The sequence below is a fragment of the Eriocheir sinensis genome, chromosome 28, assembly GCF_024679095.1.
Source record: "Eriocheir sinensis breed Jianghai 21 chromosome 28, ASM2467909v1, whole genome shotgun sequence".
Lineage (NCBI taxonomy): Eukaryota > Metazoa > Arthropoda > Malacostraca > Decapoda > Varunidae > Eriocheir > Eriocheir sinensis.
The window spans coordinates 11728137-11752305 of NC_066536.1; the positions used below are offsets into that span (position 1 = coordinate 11728137).

The following is a 24169-nucleotide window of genomic DNA, read 5'->3' on the forward strand; positions in this document are numbered from 1 at the left end:
GGGCAAGGAGATGGTTTCTGGCATCGGGGTGAGAGATGGGTATCGCTTTGCTGAAAGGCTAATCTATTATAGCCAAACTATTGGCCTGCCAAGTTTCTAGACAGCCATAAGGATTGTGACGATACACTCATGTTTGGTGTTAGGAAAGCAAACAGTTGCATCCATAGTGGCTGAGTGGATAAGGTGACGGCGTCGCGTTCAGGATGCTGTGGGTACGCGTCCCGCCCGGTGCCACAAGCTGGGATTTTTCAGTCATCTCCGAGTGGCCTAAGACTACCCACATGCTGTCCAGAAAACCAACTATCAACCTGGACTCTAGACTCTAGGATCAAAGATGAGCTCTGGGAGGCAGCATGAGCCAATGCAAGATGGCACCACTATAAACACTCGCCTGTGCCACAACGAGCTGGGGCAGACCATCAGGTCCTACCATCAAAGCCTAACGGCGCCGTAGGCGGGGCTCAAAGTGGTAGGTGTACACAGCCTAATGGCAGCTTATTGTGCTAATGCCAATATATGCTGTTGAAAATGTAAAAAAATTGATACAAATGCAACAAAGTAACTATTGTAATTAACACTTTAACAGTTTTCAAGAATTATAATGACCTGATAATAATGAATAAATAATTGCAAAACACCCTCTGAGGTTATATACTGATTAGTAATAAATCCAATAACAACACACATATCTATAAATATGTTAGTTTGAAAATATCAAACATGCTTCCAGTTAGTCTAGATGCATTGATGTTTTGAATCCAGCAAAACCTGTGCTGCTTATAAAAGAAAAGCCCACAGGAGGCATGTCCTGGGCACGGGAATAGCATTTCACTCCCTAAATATTAGCTATGATGGGTGTTAAAACACCATTGTGTCCCACAGATGGTTAAAGTGGGCGTGCAGTTCACAAAAGTCACACCCTCTTACCACTTGTGAGGTTGCTGTTGCTAACTTGCTTGCTGACAGATTTGCGGTCAGTTCGCACAGAGTCAACATTGCTCTCAGTTCTACTGTCTCTGTGTATGTTGTTGTTTGCTGCTGCAGGCACTACAGGAGCTGGACTTGTAGATGATGCTGCAGCAGCTGCTGCTGCAGCTACAGCAGCCATCAAACCTCCAGCGCCTCCACTTGCTGATGCAGTCTTTCCTCCTCCTCCGCCTCCACCTCCTCCTCCTCCTCCTCCCCCTCCTCCTACTCCTCCTCCTCCTCCTCCCCCTCCTCCTCCTCCTCCTCCTCCTCCACTGCCAGTGTTGCCAGGAGACAACATACTGCTCTTAAGGCTGGACATGGCACCCACAACTGAGGCTGCAGTGACTTTGGCCTTCTCTTTCTCCTCCCCCCCTGGGACAATGATGGGTGGTTATGGTGGACAACCAAAATGAAAACAACCTTTAAAACAATAAACAAGACATTTATATATTTCATTTTTAGTAAAAAATGGCAATATATCAAGGCATATTGATGAATTTAATATTCAGCAATTATAAGAGAGAAGATAAATGAAATTGGCAAAACTTTAAATAGAAATTTAGGTGACAGACTTCTTAAACCTATGACAACATTTATGTGACGATATTTTTGTATGCTATAGAAGTTCTAATGTGGAAAAAAAATGCCGATTATTTTGCAAGTAATTTCCTATGTAGTAATTAACTGGCCACAAAACAGTGAACCATCAACAACACTTATTTTGTGGTGAAACACTGCAAAGCTAGAGAAAATATTATCTTCCTTGGTCTTGATAAATACTGATAATTCAAATGTAAGCATTTCAAGAACATTTAATGATCATAGCAGTTTTTTGGCTCACTTTTCTTGATAATTCAATTTCTTATTACTATTTTGATCAACAACCTCTTCAATATTCCTTTATCATTTGTCTCACATAAAGGATGATAATACAGCCCCTGTGTCAGTGGACACAAGAATTTATGCACTGAAATTCACAAATGCTCTGGAAGCTGACATTACAAATTTGCCTACGTAATCAACATATTAAGTTTTTTTTACTTTTTGTGCAATTATTTCAGCATACAGGTATACTTTGCTATACAAATGGATTTTGTTCCTCGAAAATTATAAAATGTTACGTATCATATGCCGATTGATATGCTGAGCGAGCCTGTGGTGGATTCTCACCCACAACAAGCTTAAGGACCATTGAGATGGAAAAAAGCACCGAGGCCACGAGCAGCTATAGCGCACGCCCTGTAGTATACCTTTTACTCAAAACTTGTCATAAATGAGGTTTTGAACAAACTCAAGACTGTAATATTAAAGTATTACATAATGAAACAGAAACAAAAAGAAGTGAATTCTATTGATAACAATGAGATTATTATTCCCAATCTACTGTGGCTAGCCCAGCCCCATGTCACCCTACCCTGGCTACTGTCTTTAATGTCGACCCAACAATGAAAGTGAGGCAAGTAAAATGCTGCTCTTTTGCCAAGATTTTCTTTCACTTCAAGTTCCTATCCATCTTGCAAACACTGAAGGTAAAGGCAAAAAATTTATCATCATATAACAAACTCTCCACACTGAAAACATAATAATGAGATCATAAAAAAAAGAGCAAGTGCAGACCAACAATTTATGATAGGGAAGAGAGGATAGCTCGCTCTGCCCATTGATTGGCTGGGAGTCACATAACCTTGAGCTGCAGTACAATAATTAGGGGTGTAGCATGGGTAAAGAGCACTTTTTCTGTGCAGTGCAGAGATCATGTAATTGCACCACTACAGTGTAGAGTAGTTCTTATGTGACTCTGCCACCACTGCAGGGCAAAGTAATCATGCATTTGCACTACCAATTGCAGACAGATCGAATAATCAATTGTAGGGATCGTATACACATTTTTGAAAGGGAAAGTTAAAGATCATAAAGAGGTGGTTACCTGTACTATGATGAAAAAGTAAACAACACTAAACTAGCAAGCACCCCCACCCTAAAATAAAAGCATAATATATCCCACAAATATCTCAGATATCTGTCACTCTGCTATGCTTTGCCACACCTGCAAAGTGGCCAGATTTGGCATTTGCAATGGAACTGCTATGCTTTGGAACTACTATGCTTTGCCACACTTGCAAAATGTCCAGATTTGGCATTTGCAATGGAACTACTCTGGCGTATGACTGTATCCTGCTATCGTAACATTCGTCATCACTACTACCACCTCCATCCTGTTAAACAACTTCCCTTATTGCATCTTAACCCTCTTACAAGTACTCACAATTCATAACCATTCACCTCCTCTCTCAGAGTCTCCTATTTCCAGAATTACTACTGAAGGTAACTATGGTAAATAGACAATGAGTGGCCCTGTTTACTGGAAAAGGTTCCCTTTTTAGTTTTGCCACTGCACACAGAATATTCTACTTCTGTAATATATGAAATCTGAGCAATCATTATACTTATTTTACTGTGACTGATATCAGCCAGAAAATGTATGCAAAAAAGTGGAAATAATTCTTAGATGCTCCTCATCCACTACCTGATCATTGAAATGTGGTAAGTGTTGGGCACATGGAGTGATAGATTGAAATAATTACTGCTTTAGTTTTGAAATCTGTCTGCATGTCAATATGCAATATATCAAAGAAAGAGGAAAAATTACCTTCATATTGCAAAAATTAGCAGTTAATATGTTGTTTCTCAAAGTAAAATAAACACACAAGAAAACAGTCAACACTATCCCTTCATTTCCTGAATCAAGAAGCTGCTTTCTTTGAAACTTGTTATTTCAATCTGTAGCACATATTTTTTTCAGTGAAACACTGATAAATTAATGTGCCCAGGAGTCATTTGAGCTGCAAGAATAAAGTAAAATCTTTACTTGCTAGACTGAATTCTAACCTAAGTGTGGCCCACTACAGAAAACACTGATGAACAACAGTTACCAGTCAAGCTATTATTGACCATCATTAGGTAATGACAAAATTTTGCTGCCCCATTATTTGGTGCTCTGCCACAACATCCTCAAGTTTAATGTCTGGGACTTCATACTAATAACTGGAGACTAATAGAACAAATTGATGGCAAAGATGCCTCTCTGCAGGAAGGCACAATCAACCATGTTCACTAAGTATTCAAATAGTTCCATGTTTCACACAACTAGAGTAGCAGTGTTTTCTGTGACACAGAGAAAATGAATGGCCAAAAGCCAAGAAAACCATGACATACTGGAAACCTTTTTTCTTCTTGGAGGCAAGATTCTAACCATGGTGCTCATTGTTGCAACAAACACCAAGAGTTACTGATTAAGTTACAAGTGATCGCCTTCAGCAAAGCAGACTAGTTGTCATCCTGTTGCTTGATATGCCATGACAAATGCTCCAAAGGTCATTGTAACTATTGATCTGGAATACATATCTATCTTATTCCTTGTTTTAAATAATTCACTTAAAAAAATATATTATGAAGAGCAAGAACTGACAAAAGCTTGTGGAGATAGCAAACTTTCACCAATGAATAGAAATAAATTCTAATATATGACTACTATTTCATTTGTACTGTATTGATTCATTATTACTGACCTCCAGGAGATTCTCTGAGCCGATAAGGCTTGAGCATTACATCATTCCAAAGAAATTATCTGATGATGAATTATTTTATCCTATGTCTTCCAGAATGCATTTCTTACTCTCAATTTTTTAAATTTACATAATTTTAAATTTTCTAAAATGCTGCACTGGTACTCTTACACAAAACCTCTGAATATTGAGAAATGCCTAATCATGAAAACATATATCAAAGAAGTGTGAGAGTTAAGATCACCATGCATACTGAAGTCATGAAAGATGTGAAAGCATTACAGTTGATGATAGTGAATGTGCCATGTGATAAGGCTTATAAGATTTCGGAAAAGGGAAAATATTCTATGATGTTTGAGTAATCAAAACAATGTGTTAATAGTGTGACAGACAGAGATACTCCAGCAGTTTGTGAACCATTGTTGTTGACTCATGAGGAGAGGGTGCAGAGGGAGGCGCCTACCTTCAACATCCCTGGCGATCACTGTGGTACTTCTATCAACTTGAGACTTGGACTTGTCTGAATACGATGGTGTGGCGCAGCGCCGCACAGGGGGGTGAGGCAACGTCCCCAGCAAATTAGGAGGAGAGGGATGGACAAAAAGAAAAGAAAAACCACCATTGACAAAGTAGCATATGTACACAAGATTGTGGGATAGCTACTGGTCTCAAGGGGATGGTAACATTGCACCAGCTCAAATGTCAGTAGGTGACATACCTTAAAGGATGGACCACTTTATTGTTTAAATGCTGATGGATGTCTCATCCCTGAGGAAACTTACAACTTCAAAAAAATATCTACATCATGTAAAGAACATACTTATATTCATGTAGTCCATGGAAATGCTTCTGTGATTTTTTTTTTTTACAAGGTAACCATATTTTGCGAATGTCTCAAAATAGTAAAGATTCATTTCTACATTTATCCTGACATGGAAAATACCCTATAGAGAAGCATGCATTGTAAACCAACAGGAATGAATGTGAAGCAACCCGTCACACCACACTGGCCACTGCCCCATGCCGTCATGCATCACCATCTTCCTGATGCCTCCAACAATGCCCCGATGCCCAATGTACCATGTGTCCATTCTCTTCATACGACAAGAGTTCATGTAATTCATCAAGGTGACATGTTACCTACTTTCCTTATGCTACTTTATCATAATGTGTAAATGTAATTTTCACATGGACATTATGTAAAAAAGATGTCATGTTCACATTTAATAGATACAAACACGACAATGCTTATCACAAGTGATTAGGAAACAAAAGTCATATTTGATAATGAAATGCAATTAATTACAGTGGACCCTTGATTTTGAAAACTAAAAGGGGGGAACAGTTGTTTGACAAATCCATTAGTCAAAATTTTCTGAATGCATGTCTCTCACACCCTAATTTCCAGCAATCAGTGCCAAGTGAACATGTCAAGATTCACTTATTCGCTAATTGAAGACTACTTCCCAGTTTTACTATTACTAAAATATTTATTAATTACCAGGCTACCAGATTAATAGTAAATTTGTTCTAAGTTGGAGGCATTACCTGAAAAAGCACTACATGCATTGGAATGTTTATCTATTCAAGTCTCAGTGCATGTGAGTGGATGAGGCTTGTCAGTGTATGTATCCTATAGCTAGGTTAGGATACTGAATTATTTGCAAAGTCTTGTGTTTGTAACAATACAAACCAGTAACTGCTGTATCAAGTTTGATATGGTTTAGTGAATGTGAATACTTCATCAAAACATATGAACACTGATATCCAAACTTATTTAGAACAAACTAACAGAAAAAAAAACTATGCAGATGGCCATCATCAAAGTTTCATATAAAAAAGTGCCTCTGATTTTTATGTTGCAGATTAACTTTTTTATATTGAAATGTATCCTATAAAACAAAGAAAGGAAAAGGTTCCAAATAACCACTTGTCTGATTTCACGCAGTATATTATGCCATTCCTCCAATACGCAAAATAAATAAATCACTTCGACCACACAATGTAACCTAATTTAGATAGTAACCAAGCCACCCACACCAAAGTAGTAACCAAGCACTTCTAAATTGGTAACTTAGCCAGTTATTGCAAATCAACTTGCAGTAAGAATAAGATGTAGAAGCCATTACCATGGTGTGGCTGCCACATCTATATTCAAGGGGAAGTTCACAGGCAGTGATTCAGTATTGTGGGAAACAAAATTGTGCTAACTTTGAAGACATTAGCAGTTATAGTGAGACTGAGATTTGGAATACAAGAAATGAGTGAAATTTGCTGTGAATAAATGTACTGAGTCTTTACTGAAATATGCACTGAGCAGTGACTCTGGGCCACAGTGATTACAAAAATTATTTTACATACCAGCAACGGATAAATGTTGTTAAAAAGGGAAAGGTACAATAAAAACAATAATTTCACTTTGCATAAAAACTGGTAGACATTCCATGAATTATAGTCAGCATCCAGAAAATTATGATACAGTGGAGGTTCAATTATTCAGAAGATCCGAAATCCAGGAGATCAAGGTCCATGAGAATTTATCACATATGACTTCTCTTTTGTTTGAAAATATACCACTGATCTTCAGGGCAGTGTCATTATTTTACAATAAACCCTAATACTCACATGTCTATGAATAAAGTTAGTTAGTATAACTTTAACATATATCTCACTTTTCATTGGAAGGAGACTGATATTTTACAAAAGTTTCATTTTCATATTCTTTGAAAATGCAAAATAAAAATGCTTGCTGTTTTATAGAGGACATCACATCGCTAATCATTTTTACTAAAAACATGAATGTTTGTTTTAGCCTTGCAGGAAAAATTCCGACATTTTAATTTCTGCAGCCACAATTCCTTGGATTATGCACTGTCTTATTGAGAGCTGTAATGTTTCTTGCAGAATGGTTGGGCTGCTGATCCATCATTCTTTGTGTTCAAATCAGGCAGACAGAACACCCTACACTTTCTATAACATACTTTACCTTTTTGCAATTGTGAAAACTACATAAGGATAATGTAAGGTCTTTAATAGTTGTTAATATTTTTTTGAGGGGAGAAAAGATTAGCTATAAAAAAAAAAAAAAAAAAAAAAAAAAAAATGATAGCATGGCATCACATGGAATATATGCTAAACAGGTATTATTTGAAAGGATGTTTAATTAATTATGAATGTCTTCCAATATTTCCATAAGTAAAATTGCATTTATGTTGGATCTGGAACCTTTTCTATGCTAAGCTTACAAAAATTATTAGACCAAATATTCCATTAATGGCAAACAAATTTTACTATTATTGCAAATACAGCAGGTAATTTATGGAAGGTGTAGTGTATTCAGTTTGCCTGAAATATATATATATATATATATATATATATATATATATATATATATATATATATATATATATATATATATATATATATATATATATATATATATATATATATACACACATACAGTAAACCCTTGCTTTTATGGACCTCGATATAATGATATCGGCTTTAACAAGCTTTTTTGGCTTTCTGGTATGTGCAGGGATTTACCAAACAAGTTTGGTAATTGCAGGGTTTGGTTCGGTGGTGGGCTGACCAAGTACGTACATGCATGTTGCTCAGTGTACATAGTGTCTGACGTGTAATTACTGTTTTGATTTCCCTGTATGGGTGTAGTATTTGTGATGACTGCACGTACGCAAGTAAACAAACTAAAGTCTAATATAACGAAGAAGCTTTGCTATACACAGATATGGTCAGAAATAGCAAACTCTCAGCTCATATAACGAACAGAGTTCATTATATACCAAAAGTTTGGATCCCTCAGATATAATGGATTTTCAGATATAGCATCACCCCTTTCCCCTAATTGGTTTGTTAAAGCGAGGGTTTACTGTATATATATATATATATATATATATATATATATATATATATATATATATATATATATATATATATATATATATATATATATATATATATATATATATATATATATATATATATATATATATATATATATATATATATATATATATATATATATATATATATATATATATATATATATATATATATATATATATATATATATATATATATATATATATATATATATATATATATATATATATATATATATATATATATATATATATATATATATATATATATATATATATATATATATATATATATATATATATATATATATATATATATATATATATATATATATTACATCATAATAATTAAGCAGCTTCACAAAACAATGAAACGTTGTGTGGTGAAAAATGCCACATCTCTACAGATTGAATTTAATCCAGGAAACTAGTGACAGCAGAAACTTAGTTATAAATACAAAGCAGGTTTTTATTAATTTACTTGGTGAATACAGAAAATTCTCATTATCTTTTTTTTTTCCTACATTCATTGCTTTCCCAAAGCCCATCAAGGATTTTTTTTACCTAACTGCAAGATGCAATTAGCATAATAAATGATGAGGACAAGATCTGTGCTCCAATTAATTCAGGAGTAAAGGGCCGATCAGATGCAAATTGCCCCCCAAATCACACTTAGCCACTGGAGTACTATGTTTGGCTTCATTGGCAAAGCAATAGCCTCTGGTCTCCTTGTTCCCCTGGCTAACAGGTTTGAATCCTGCCCCAGGCAAGACTCTTACAGTCTGGCTTCTCCTACTGATTAAGATAAATTTCTCATGTGTTTTAAAGAAGTAACTATTAAGTTAAATGGCCACAGAGAAAAACTAATTGTCCTTCTTCATACACTATTCCTCGTAAGTTCAACCCCTGGCCACATTTTTTCTCTTGAATTCCTTAACTTTACTTGCATATCTACTTATTCATAAGCCTGGCTGTTTCCCAACAACTTAACCCACTTAATCTGAATTTGTTATCTCTCTACATGAATTCATCATTTGTATTTTCATTCCATGCTCACGCCACCTTTACATATGCTCCAAAATCACAGACTTAGTTACTTCATAAAGCTCTCTAGTCATATCAAAGGTCACCCAGGTCCAAACAATATACAGCTCTTGCCTTCCCTAAGTACTTCTCTATTATTAAAATTTAATGCAAAAATCTGATTCCTACTATCTTTTTTTCTATTTGAATGCTTCCTGTTTCTTCCTTACACATCATCAAAATCTATTAAATTATTTTCCCTTTCAGAATTTCCAAAGAATTGTAATCTGCCAATTGATGTATCCATGAACCCCAAGAACAAATACTGTATTTCCCGCCATATAAGACGCACCTATAATTTAGCAAGATATATTTAGAAAAAATAAAAAACTCCACATTTTCCCTAAACTTAATGTGTATGCAGTATTACATGTGGCCACCTTACTTACAATAATTATGACTATGACACCGTATGTTGCTTTGTGTCCTTCTCTGTGTTCAAAGTGTTCCACTGTTGGTTACTTTGAAATGGTAAACAAAAGGGTTGGTTAGCTGATTCAACCACTGCGCAGTGTGCAGGCAGTAACTTTCACTGAGCTACTGAGGGAGCTAATCACACAGAAATGCTACGTTCGATGGGCAATCTTGACTTTCAGGGACCGTATACCTACTTTCAAGTAGAAATAGGTGTTGATTAATTTCTTTCAATCACATTATGTTGTAACATAGTTATTTTTGTAATGAGAAACAAAAATGCTTTTACAGGAAACACTTTAGTCATCCTTGGATATCCGCTCTTTTGAACATACATCACAGAAAACGTCAACTGACTGGGTCACTGCACAGCAGAAATACTAGCTCCAGACTAATCCGCCCAAGTCCGCCCCACAATCACTGAACAGTCATGTCAGGCAGCACCTTGCTCCATGGATATTGTTCCTGAGTAATAGATGCTTTAACCCAGTAGCAGCGACGGGCCAAATTTGTGGCTTCACCGTGTAGCAGCGATGGCCCAAAATTGTGCCATGATATTTACACCCAAAATAGATGATACATAATCTGATCAGAAATGCTTTGATATATATTATAAAATGGTTTGTGTGAGGGGTGTTTTTTTCTCATTTTTCTCGCTTGGAGGGACCACTAAGAAACATGATCCCCGCTACTACCGGGTTAACCATCACCGTCAAGGTACCTGGCACACTGGTGACTGGTGCGCCGTGGTGGTGTTGTCTTGTGTGTTGTGTTTCGTGTTCACGCTGCGCCACGTGACCTATACGGTTTTATCGCTGCATGTTTCCTCCTCCTCTCTTCTGCTTATTCAGACTTTTCTTTTCTATTGCATCACACTATTCATTATTTAAATCAATCAAAATTTGTACCTTAGGCATATACCAAGCTGGGGTAACTTTTTGGGCATTTTCTGAGTGAAAAGTGCGAGTTACATGCTGCAAAATATGGCATATTTCATTCTGGGGACATCTGGGAACTCTTGTGTCAAATGGAGGTGTTTTGGGTGTTGGTTCTGTACCAGTAACAATAACCCCTAGGCCTACCAAAACCTAACCATCAGCGTATAAGATGCAGGGTGATTTTTCAAATCTTATTTTTTTTTAAAAAGTGTGTCTTATATGGCGGAAATACAGTATGTGGTGCACAAAACAGAAACTACAAGATATGGTGATATCATGCGCTCATTACAAAACAATGAACAGGCGCTGTACAGAGATGATTTTGGCCTCCTTATGCAATCAATAGAACCCAGCCTAAGGATCAGAAAATTATTGCCAATGTTAAACTGATATCATATAAAGAAATGGACAGTCAAACCTAAAAGGAGATTTCAAAGAGATTAAAACAAATGAGAGCATGGCTAGCAATGCAGACGAGGCAGTCACAGTCTCAACCTTTGTCCCTTGTTCTCTCTCCACCCTCTCTCTCAAAATGATCCTGGATTTCTGACTAGCATATCCTTTGGAAAATAAAAACTCAATGCCTGTGAGCCTGTCAATTAACTGGTGCCAGACTGGAATCAGCTAACAAGGCTTTGATCAAGTTGTAGAAAAGGCAGAGGTAACGGTGGCAGTGGTAGGAGCTGAGCAGGTAGAGGAGGGATGTGACGAATATTAGCCTTCCCTCCTCAGCCTCTGATACCACAATAATGCCTTCATGTACAAAAGGCAACCTCAACACTCATTTTAAATTTTGTTGCATGCATTAACATTTGAGTTACTAATTATGAATTCTCCTGCAATAAATTATGCTATGTTTTAAGGGATGAAAAAAGTGATGCTGGCTAAGTCCTTTGGCACCAAGTAGACTTTTTTCTATTAGATACCCCTTTGGTTTGACAATTCTGCATTGGCAAGTTTTTTTTGCTGATGATCTTACTAGCTGCCTAACTGGAGGGCTTATTGTCTTTTAGTTTCCCATCTGAGGCTATATTTCATCATCATCTAAAAAAAAAAAAAAAAAAAAAAAAAAAGTCACAATCTCCTCTATTGACTCTAGGTTCTATTTTACTAATGTGCACCACACAGTGAGGGACGGACAAGCTAATCTTCAAAGTGGGCGGAGTTTTTGCTAATCTTTCCTCACTGTTTTCTAACAGTTACCTTGCTGCAGCACCAGTAACCCTAAATTAACCTCATTCATTATGGTATGGCTGTAGTGAAAAGTACAATAAAATCCCAAAATTAAATTTTTAGCTTTAAAATCTCAAGCAAATTTATCCAAACACTATTTTTCAAGTATCTAAAGAGCTTAACATTTGCTGGCATCAAAGACTAATATATCTGAAAGAAAAAAAAGTTATACCCACAGTTGCAAGTCTAAGCAGGCCACATACAGAAATGGCAGGTAATATAATACAAAACATGGCACATCAGCAGATAAACTCCTACTACTCCCTTCTCTCTCTAGCATGTGTTAATAAAAATATATCTTTCACTTAACTACTATTGATAGGCTTACACATTTTCAAAGAATAATTACTTAACCCTTTCAGATAACATGAGCTTTAAAACATGTGTAGCAAAATGTACAAGACATGAGAAGATATACAAATACATAATGAATATGAGGCATTACATGATTGAAAACAGTAGCTGAAGTGTTGAGTGGGTGAAGATAAGGAGGTTGGGTTGCTTGGCTGAAGTGAAGAGGACAGTATAAGGAGCCTGATGATGCCACTGGCACAGTATTCTCATAACTTTTCTGATTCTAAGGTGAAATATTCTATACAATTAATTACTTTATGGAACAGTGTAGCATTATCTTGATAAGTATGCCTCCCACAGTAACAAATGACAAATCCTAATGTAGTGGCTGACTATTTCATAGGCAGCTATGAGTAATACCATATGGTACTGTGGTAAAGCTATAAGCTGTCACTTATTCTGAGGTTTCTCAGTATATACACATATCTCTAACTTACTACTTACATATTAAGCCAATAAATTCTGCCTCTGTTCAAGGTCAATATAACAATTACCAGATGTTTGGACCATAGGGGCCATCCCTGACAGTAAGCACCATAAGTGCTCAGAGAATCACATATTTGGCAACTCCAAGGAAAGCAACTTGTTGGTCACAGAGCTGAGACACTGGGTTAGTGTCCACATGTCATTGCAGACATGGATACCATGTCAACTAAATTTTGTTTTTGTAAATGATATCTGTTCAGTTCCACACCAGTGAAGTAATGGTATTAGGTGAAATACTTATTCCTAAGTCTCTTATGTAATTATTTTGCATGGTCTGTCTTGTCAAGCTTATGTGGGAATGGTAATACCTGGATACCAGCCCCAAAACATGAAACTTTTACACACTACAGCATATACCAACAAATCATTAATACAGTGCTATCAACATGTTTGAGATACTGTGAAACTACTTATGGCTAACACAGTGAAAATCATGTTGCCAAGATGTGTGGCCACACAATTAAACGGTATAATTATATTTAGTTTCTAAAGCTCAGACTGCACACCACATGATAATGCATTATTCTATTCTGCACTACTGTATTTGCCAGTGTACAACATGACTGACATATAAGACGACACTCACGATTTGTATTAACAATGAAAGCTTAGAATTATGCTCTCAGCATAAGATGATCAACAAATCTGGTGTCATTAGCAGCTACCCCAATTAAGCTCAGTCCTATATAAATTCCCACCGACCAGAAAATTGATATCATTAACATCTTGCTAAATGACACAGCCTTTGGTTAGGTCATATCTTCAACTAGTTACTCTGTGGATTTCATGATCAGTAATTGTGTAGTCACTTTACACAGCTTTCCTTTGTCTCAATATACAGTAGAGCCCCATTTAGCGCGAGAATTAGGTGGATTAACGCGGTCGCGCTAACTGAATTTGCGCTGATTGAATAAAGTAACCAATATGAAAAAAATTATTTGGTGCAAACGTGGGTCTGACTTTTGTGTTTGATAATTACTCAAAATAATCACTCGCATTAAAAAAAAAAACCTACGATTGGCTGAGCTCTGAAAACACGCTTGTGATTCGCTGGGAGTCCGATGACGTCATCACCGACACTCATCCGGTCAGCGGCCTCGCTGCCTTAAGGCAGTATCACACTGGCCATTTTCTTCTGACTGTTGTGGCTACTGGCAACGCCCGTGTGCCCATCCGGGAGTGAGTTGTCGGTTCACCGTAACCTGGTGTCACAATGAGCCCTTTTCTTCCCACCGCGTTGGCAGCAGCTTGGACAACCGGCAAATCCAAATTTTCCAGGTGTGCGTCACACACGGCCAAGGTCAGTTGCCTGTATCCACATCCAACAATGTAAACAAAGCACTTGCCCTGTATCAACATGGCGTCGTCTGCTAAAGTAAGGGCTCTCGAGGCTTGTGCCGTGCATCATGGCGGCTTGTGCCGTGCATCATGGTGGCTTGTGCCGTGCATCATGGCGACTTGTGCCGCACATCATGGCAGCTTGTGCTGTGCATCATGGTGGCTTGTGCTGCACATCATGGCAGCTTGGCACAATTTTCAAAATTCAGTCGTGGTGGCTGCTCGTGCTAACTGAGGCTTTTGGGCTAATTAATTATTTTCTTGGTAGATGGTGGCTCGCGCTAACTGATCTCGCGCTAAGTGGGGCTCTACTGTATTTACTTTACTAAAATCTCACATAATTATTGCTTTAATTCTCTATTAATACTATTAATACTTATCATGTCAAGTAGTCATAATATCAACTTTATGCTGCCTGGGTAATGGCTATAGGCAAGTGGCCATCATATTTACATTCACTGCATCAGAGCCTCCATGCTGGCGGACAAGCCCAATGAATGGCATTATATTGCTGATTTACTACAGTAAACCCTTGCTTCTATGGACCTCAGTATAACGAATTTCAGCTTCAGTGAACTTTTTGGACCAGTCCAGAATATGCAGGGATTTACTGAACAAATTCAGTACATGTGGGGTGCAGCTCGGTGGTTGACCAGCTGAACACATACAGTCACATCAGTCAGTGGCAGTGGAAATAAAGGTGACTGGGCAGAGGGTGTTTAGTTAGTCAAACTTGTATTGCCCATCTGTAAACACTGCTCTCATCCTTCCATGCCTCACATTTCATCTAATATGATGAATAAACTTCATTATAAACAGAAATGGTAAGATAAAGTGAACTTTCAGTTCAAAGTTTGTTACACGCAAAAGTTTGGATCCCTCAAATATAACGGATTTACAGATATAACATCACCCTCTCCCTGATTAGTTTCTTAAAGTGAGGGTTTACTGTAGTTACGTATATCAAACTAGTAAAACCCAAGAAATATTTTAGTAAGGTAAACGTCATTAAGAAGCTAAGAAAAAAAGGCATAGAGTAACTACACAAGTAAGCTGCCTCCAAGACCTTTAATGTAAGTTGAAGTGTACTAAATGACAGTATTACTAGTGCCTCAGAATTCATCATAACAAAAAGATCCATTTGATGATGAAAACTGAAGAACTGGGTAATATGACTAGCAAACCTGCACTTGGCCCTTTTGAAAGCAACCCAACCAGTCGCTCTCAGACAGGTTCAACCCTGTTTTTGGATTGTGCTCAGTAGGTCACTTTCCTTTATGCTCTCAAAGTTGTAATCAGTGAGACATTTGCCATGATATAAAAATTAGTTGTGTTTGATGCTATTGTTAGTAAACTGAACGGTTTAAAAATATTCAAGGGAAATAAAGAGTGAATGAATGTTTAGTAAATATCAATCATTCCCAGGGACTCAAAACCACAATATGTAGAGGCTAGAATTTCATAAATTTGCACTAATTTCGGGCTTACTTTTAAAGTTCAAGGCTCACTTTATTCACTGGCAAATACCAAATGAGACATGTTCCATGATAAACTCTTCTGAAGGAAAGTAAATGTAATTTTTATAAATTTTGTATGTTTACCAATTCCTAGCCAAATCTGCTGCCTTTAAAAAGGGCAAAATCTACCAGATATAAGAGGGAAGCCCATCAATCATGGCCATGGTGCATAGGTTTGGAATTCTTTATGAATCCTGGAAATATCATTATTCACTTTAAGAAAAGGGAACTGAAACATCTACATAAATCAAAATTTTTGCTTTGATTGGGACTTGCTTCAAGGGAACAAATGTCTTCATTCTTGCCTTACAAGCATACAGTTCTATCAGACCTCTTTTATGTCTTTTTCATTCTTACATAAAATTGAATACTAAATATATCTAAGAAACTTTTTGCAATAAAAAGAAAAAAAATAAGAATGAAAACAAGCCAACCTGCCATTGTAAATTTGCTGAAAAATCACAAACTTTATTTGAATTAATTTTTTTTACAACAAAGGAGACAGCTCAACGGCAACAAAAAGTGTGTGGGGGGGAAAAAAAAAAAAACAAAAAAAAAAAACCTGCTACTCACCGCTCTAATCCTATACAGGAATGTTGCTTCATAAGCGTATTCGTAGTATGCAAATCACCCGATGTGCCAGACAGGACTTACGGTATGTCTAAGCCTTCGTGTTTGCGAGTTGAACCTTGTGATATGCAATATGAGATTCAAAGTACAGTGTTCCCTTATTTCCCGCAGGAGTTATGCTCTTGACAGCCCTGTGAATGGTCACAGCCTTAAATACTCATATCACTCTTAAGCTTGTGCAATAACAATGTTTTTTCTGTCCAAGTCAATACTTTTTCTGCTTCTCTTCGACACTGCTATCTTTTCTATTCACCCTCTCACGCACGATGACGCGTTTCGCGTCATCAGGGGTAAAAGGTCCTGGCGCACGATGATGCGAAATGCATCATAAAAGTTAAAAAAATTGATTAAAAATTAAGTTTCCGGTGAAAGTTCGTCAAATTTGGGAGCGTCATTTGTTGCGATAAGTTTCTTAATGGTAACATATGGCAACCTTTGTAAGGAGCGTAGATGAGGAGTGATGAGCATAGATCTGTAGAATATTTTTTTAAAAATTCAGTTTTCTTGGTGTAACTCGGGAACTAATAGGCATATGAGGATTTTGAGGATACCATAAGAATCCTCACTAAATTTCGCTTCAAAACATATATTCGGCTACAAAAGTTGGCCCACAAAATTTCGAGCTAGCGAGTGGGGAAGAGTTGATACTTAGGATTTATTGGCTACAATACTCTATATGGAGACTTGAAACGAGTTTGTATTGTTTATTTTTCCTCTGTTTATATTTGCGCATGTTCTAGTACAAGTCTTTATGAAGCCATTGATACCAAATTTATTGGGGTACGATATATCTGTGAGGGTAAAACACGTCTGGGAATGTAGAGTATCGTGGCGGGAAAAAAGTCCGGTCGGGCCTGAGAAATGCACGGTGAGTGGAACAGAAACTTATTGGAAACTTACGGTGAGCGAGAGGGTTAATATTTTTGTCATTGATGTGGCTGAACTACATCCAGGACCATTGCAGAAAGCACGTAATGAGGCCAATGGAAATAATAGCAACACTAATGACTGTTGACGATGACATGCAACTGAGAAATGAGGTGGTGGTAGTGGCGGCGAGGGCGCCCTGAGCCATTTTTTACACTGCTGCTATACGCATGGCATAAGCCACACATTTAAGAATATTTCACATGTACAGTTTTTCTAGAAAACTTGTGAATAATTAAATCTACAAGTAAAACATCTACAAATAAACAGGGAACACTGTAGAGAAAAACTAACATTCCTATCTTATTTGCATGTCACCTCTTCTAATATGCAACCGGATGTTTTACTGACGCTTGTTTGTCCTTCCCATCGTTTTTCCCCAACAACAAGCCTTAAGTATCTACCATACTTTCATCTCTTGAGGTCACTGATCCCTCTTATGAGACAGCAGAAGCCCAAGCATAAAGAATACCCAACAAAGCACATAATGGGGACGTCAATAAGTGACTTCTCCTGAATGAATATTCCTGAGAGGAATGCAGGTTTGGGACATAGGTAAGTTCCAGCCAATTGCAGCTCACGCTCAACAGTGACATGGCCAGAGGTTGATGTAGCTTAGCCCTCAACACACTCATGGGCTTAACACACACACACACACACACACTAAGAGGACACAGTAAGAAATTGAGGAAGGTGATTTGTTTGAAAGACATAAATAAGTACAATTTTCCATACAGGAGTGTGGATACATGGAATGGACTAAACAAAGACATTGCTGAAGCAGGCAGTGTCAATATAATGAAGGAAAAGTTGGACAGATATAGATTGGGAGACAGGACTGACCAAGTTTGAGCTCAGGTCCTGTATACTACAAATAGGTAAACACACACACACACACACACACACACACACACACACACACACACACACACACACGGCCCAGTAGCTCAGTGGTTAGAGCGTGTGCCTCACAACCAGAAGGTCTGGGGTTCGATTCCCTGACCGGGTGAAGATAAGTTGGGTTTATCTTCTTTCACGTGTAGCCCCTGTTCACCTAGCAGTGAGTAGGTACGCGACATAAGCTGTGACCTCATTGTTGCTGTGTGTTGTGTGTGAGTGGGAGTGGTCTCAGTTGTACCCAAAGATCGGTCACTGAGCTCTGTAGCTCCTTCCATAGGGGAACGGCTGGCTGTCTTGAGAGAGACCCGCAGCAGACCAAAAAGTGAATTACACACACACACACACACACTCTCTCTCTCAGCTCTGCCTACCTTTGGCTGTGTCCTCGTCAGGCATGAGCTGCAACTGGTTGGAATCTCCCAGAGCCCATAAGCTGAGTCATCCAGTCAAGCTGACCATCCCTGCACCATTTGTTAACATAATATTATCCCTCTCGGTTCACCTAGCAAAAACCTCAAGGACAGGAACATCCATTCTTTACAAGCTTATACTGATGCTGTCATTATTCACAACACATCAGGAGACAGTCAAATCTTCTTTCCTACAACTCCTGTAAATACTAATTGCTGGCTGTGATGGTCAACACATTGTTAATATCTACAAGCTATCCGGTAAACATTTTGAACTGTTGATGTGAAATACATGGATGTTGAGGTACAACTGTACATAGCTTTGATGACTGTACAGAAGAATACATGCAACCTCTTAGTGATGGGTAACATGAGATTAGTACTGCAGATGCAATAAGTGATCAATACGCAGTGGTATCTCATTCTTGAAATGTGTTACTGACAACTTGTACAATACACTGATGATTTTTTAAATCAGTCACTCATACAAGTAAAATATAATTAAGAGGAATCAATGAGCTGATGTATGCATCTGCTGCACACATCCACACATTTTCACCCATGCACCCAGTACCTAACCTAAACACACACACACACACAATGAAAACCTATTAAAAAAGTCTGTCCAAATTAACTTGGCCAATTTGCACCAAGAAGCCCTTCCCCCATGCTGGCTGAGCTCCGCCCCCCTTTCACCTAATTGGCTGTTTATGACATCATGCACTGTTTCAATGACACATACCAAATATATATGATTGAGATAATCTAGCTAGTTTCATGATTAAATAATATTTGTAGTTTAATTGAATAACGGCACTCTACTTTAACAAACATTGACATCACCTAAGACACAAAGTACAATAATAATAATGCCAGTTTTCAAGGGATAACGGGCCCTTCAAAACAAGCAATGTAGTAACATTGAAGGCGATAGTAGGCTACCTATAAAGTAATGCACACTTTCCGTCATTATATCCTACATAGCTCATTCACATAGGCATACTAAATATAATCACATAAAAAGTATCTTCTACAGTAACTTCATACAGGTAGGAATCATTGTATTAAGGAATAAGTTTTGTATCTGTGACTTGGAGGGATGGGTATGTATGCTTGGCAGAACAGGGGGTGACGGAGAGCACGGCAGACGACGCACCCTCCAAGCCACAGATACAAAACTTATTCCTTAATACAATGATTCCTACCTGTATGAAGTTACTGTAGAGGATACAACTGCACAGATACAGAAAATAACACACATTAACGTTGAAAACACAGTCATCATATCATGAATACACACAAACAGAAACACCCTTCATCAGTAAGGGATACTAAAGGCTAGTTCACCACGGACATTCAGAAAATGATAACACCACATCAATCTGATGGCAGCAGTAAACGGCAGAGCAAGTATAGAGAGCCACGAGAAAAGAAAATATAATTTCCTGAATGAGATTTTTTTCACATTCATTTGGTAAAATTACATTTATCAGTTTCTGTACATGAAGATAAAAGATAAGCATTGACATTACATATGAATCTTGAACCACTGTCAAATTGAAATTCTTGTCTTTGTTGCGTGTGATAAATGATCAAATGTCAGTATTACAATAATACTGTAAGACAGTATGTTTTAACTACATAAAATCAGTGTACTTGTATATATAAGTGGAAACATGGAAAGTTTTGCATGAAAGTGTATGAGCCTCCCCTAAAATTCCTCTAGGAAACAGTAAATACCTGATCATGTTTGTATTCACCACTCTTTGGCCACTGTAAGCATGGGTTAGTTTATTCCAAGCAGAGCATTAGTAGTTATTAGTTATGTATATATATATTGCTCAAGGATCTGAATGAAGTAAAGACAATGAACATTATAATGTTACAAGATAATAGTAATACTTTCGCAAGTTTACTTGAGTGAATATCAAATACAAATTAGTTTCTTGCCATGCACTCATGATTCTTGTGCTGAATTTACCTTTGCAACCAAGTATCATGGCTACAATGACACGTGAGTGTTTGGAGATTACTGTAGTGTCTCACTCATAAATGATGGCATGTCAGAGAAAATTGCAATTTCTTTATGGAACAAGATTATTTGGCATTATTTAGTTATGTTAATTACACAGGTTGAAGAGGTGCTTCAAAATTACATACTGTCTACCTGCGTAATGTAACATTCAGTATTGGTTGTAAATTATTAATCAATGAAAACTGGTGTGTGTTCCTTGAGCAATAATCTACACGGTCATTATTTTGGAATCTATAAATACAAAATAGGAGATCCAAATACTTTGCAATAGCTTTTTATAATTAGTCACACAAAACACACAAAGCAACAAAAACAACAACAGAAACAATAAACTACATTACATGTTCAATTATTTTAATGAAGCTAAAAAGAACAAAAAAATCTACTTGCTACGAAACAATTTTCATTACAAAGTATTTGTCATGTGAGGACTCTTGATTATAATGGAAAATATAAAGAAATATAAGATATTAAGGAAAGATACAAATTTTCCTGAACACATCTGCCTGATATTTAAATTCTCACTATAACTGACCATAATTTACTGATACTTTCTACAGCAATCCTACTTCTTTGAATGAGATCAAACCTTATTTTGATAATATTACTACTAGTTTGCATACATCTACTTATGGTTCTTTGATATAATTCTGCAACTGAAGATGTGTAACAAATTAGTTTTTAATAACCAATATATGAGTGATTTTTCCCTTCAGGCAAATGATTATTCAGGTTAAACTGCAAAACCATAAGTAACTTCGACCAAAAGTCCTCAGATGTGACATAAACCAAAATTTTATATATATATATATATATATATATATATATATATATATATATATATATATATATATATATATATATATATATATATATATATATATATATATTATTGAATATATATGTGTACATAGATAAATCCGATCACACTAAATATATCAAATAACAAAGACAGATATTAAGCACTCTTGAAATCATTCATACTTAATGACTGGTGTTTACCAGCTGACCACAATCTGAGACCACTGATGTCTGTGTGTGTGTGAGTGAGTGTGTGTGTGTGTGTGTGTGTGTGTGTGTATTTACCTAGTTGTGAAATACAGGAAAAGAGCCGTACTAGGCTTGTACTGTCACGTCTCCATAACGCTTATTACAGGTAACTCTCGATTTACGCGAGTTTGGTTTACGCGTTTTTTTAATAACGTGGGGTCCAAAATCCAAATAAATGTTTAATTTACACGTTTTTTCACTTATACGCGATATTTTATGGAGTGGCCACCAGATGTCTCACGCAACTGGACTCACACGGCGCCATGGCCACACAGCTGAGCTCAGTTCTTCCCACGCACCACTTGAACAACAATACAGTACCCACGCTGCCACGCTACTCAACAATTGGGGTGGGCAGGTACCGGTCCTGGTACCGGTACTAACGGTACCAGCTATACAGTACGGTACCGGTACCAGACTGCTCAGTGCCGGTACCAAAACTAGGCAGTCGCTCATGGTGTCCCTCATTTCTTCCTCACACGAGTGAGGCTGAGACCGAGTGGATATCTCGGTGATATGGATATTCTCTCTCTCTCTCTCTCTCTCTCTCTCTCTCTCTCTCTCTCTCTCTCTCTCTCTCTTAATATCAACTAGAGTAGAAATGCAACGTTTTGGAGTCTTCTGATTAATGTAAAATCACTTAGGTTTAAGGACAGACCACCAAGTCTGGACCATGGGGTCTGTGTGGTCTGATTTTCTATGTTAATCTATGTAAATCCACTGAATGAAGTGAATATTTATTTTTCGATTGTATCCACACTCCTGTATGGAAAACTGTACTCCTTTATGTCTTTCAGACAAGTCCCCTTGTTGTTGTTGGTGGTGTGTGTGTATTTACCTAGTTGTAATTTTGCAGGGCCTGAGCTATGCTCGTGTGGTCCCGTCTCCATATCTGTACTTGTCCAGTTTTTCCTTAAAGTTGTGCACACTCTTTGCCGATACTGCATCCTCACTTAGTCTGTTCCAAACCTCTATGTTTCTTTGCGGGAAACTATATTTTTTATGTCTCTCAAGCATCTTCCTTTCCTCAATTTTTTACTGTGTCCTTGTGTGTTGCTGGTGTTTCTTGCTTCTCTTAGTAGCAACTCCTTGTTATCTACTTTTTCCATTTTATTCCACAATTTATAAATTAGTATTAGTTCTCCCCTTTCTCTTCTTTGCTCCAGTGTTGGCAGATTAATTTCCTTTAACCTTTCTTCATATGACAATCCCACCAGTTCTGGAACCATCTTCGTTGCTATCCTTTGTATTCTTTCTATTTTTTTCACGTTTCTTCTTATGGGGAGACCATACAGTTTCCGCATATTCCATCTTTGGTCTAATCATAGTGGTACTCATTTTTTGCATCATATCTCTATCCATGTAGTGGAATGTTATCCCTATATTTCTTACCATTCTTTACGTATCTCCAAATATCCTATTTACATGACTCTTTGACTGTTTATTATCTTGTATTATCACTCCCAGATCTCTCTCTTCTTGAACTTTTAATATTTCTCCATCTCCCATTCTATATATGTCCATTTTGGTCTCCTTTCACTCTTTCCCATTTCCATTACATGACATTTCTTCACATTAAACTCCATCTCCCATTTCTTACTCCAATTTCAGATCTTATTTAGGTCCTCTTGCAGAATTTCACAGTCTTTACTATTTCTTATGTGTCTCATCAATTCTGCATCGTTTGCAAACAAGCTCATATAACTATTTACTTTCTCTGGCATATCATTAAGAGAGAGAGAGAGAGAGAGAGAGAGAGAGAGAGAGAGAGAGAGAGAGAGAGAGAGAGAGAGAGAGAGAGAGAGAGAGAGAGAGAGAGAGAGAGAGAGAGAGAGAGAGAGAGAGAGAGAGAGAGAGAGAGAGAGAGAGAGAGAGAGAGAGACTGTGTGTGTGTGTGTGTGTGTGTGTGTGTGTGTGTGTGTGTGTGTGTGGTCTTCAATTTAATCAAATGGTCAGCACAGTAATACATGCTGCAGAATATATCAAATGCACAATTAATATTTTGTTTTATTCATATGTAGTCCTACTGTATGTACATATCTTTTTCAGACAATGTCCTGGATGAATTTACTCATAGATCACACATAACACCCCATGACAAAGGTTTGGTGAACAACTCAAGCAGTGAACTGAAATGGTAAACTTTGGAAAGGCAGCAGCATATTTTTCCAAGCATTAAATAAGAATGAAGGCTAAAGTAAAGAGATGGTTTAAATGAAAAGCCATCAAAATCTGTTGTACTAATATTGATTATGACAAAAATATGACAATAAATAACTTTTATAAGAATATAAAGTTTTAGAAAAAAAAAAAAAATACTGCACTGTCTACTGTGACAGCACGCATGGATGATTCCATAATAATTCATGATAGCTTTTCACCTTGTATCAAGGTTTTCTCTACAATACAGAAATATT

General features: G+C 37.1%; 1 protein-coding gene and 1 long non-coding RNA gene across 2 annotated transcripts in view; one reads left to right on the forward strand and one right to left on the reverse strand.

The window, feature by feature from the left end:
• Window positions 1–24169, reverse strand: part of LOC127004703 (calcium/calmodulin-dependent protein kinase type II alpha chain-like) — a gene marked incomplete at its 5' end in the record, with an annotated part of 123379 nt that overhangs the window by 17261 nt on the left and 81949 nt on the right. Inside the window, 2 exons of the mRNA XM_050872793.1 lie at window positions 928–1341; window positions 4999–5055. Of these exons, the coding sequence (XP_050728750.1) occupies window positions 928–1341; window positions 4999–5055 (471 nt within the window). The remainder of the gene's footprint in view (window positions 1–927; window positions 1342–4998; window positions 5056–24169) is intronic.
• On the forward strand, window positions 8777–24164 carry LOC127004518 (uncharacterized). The gene is made up of 3 exons (XR_007757869.1): window positions 8777–12687; window positions 16392–16455; window positions 23802–24164. It is a non-coding gene; the product is annotated as an uncharacterized LOC127004518 (long non-coding RNA).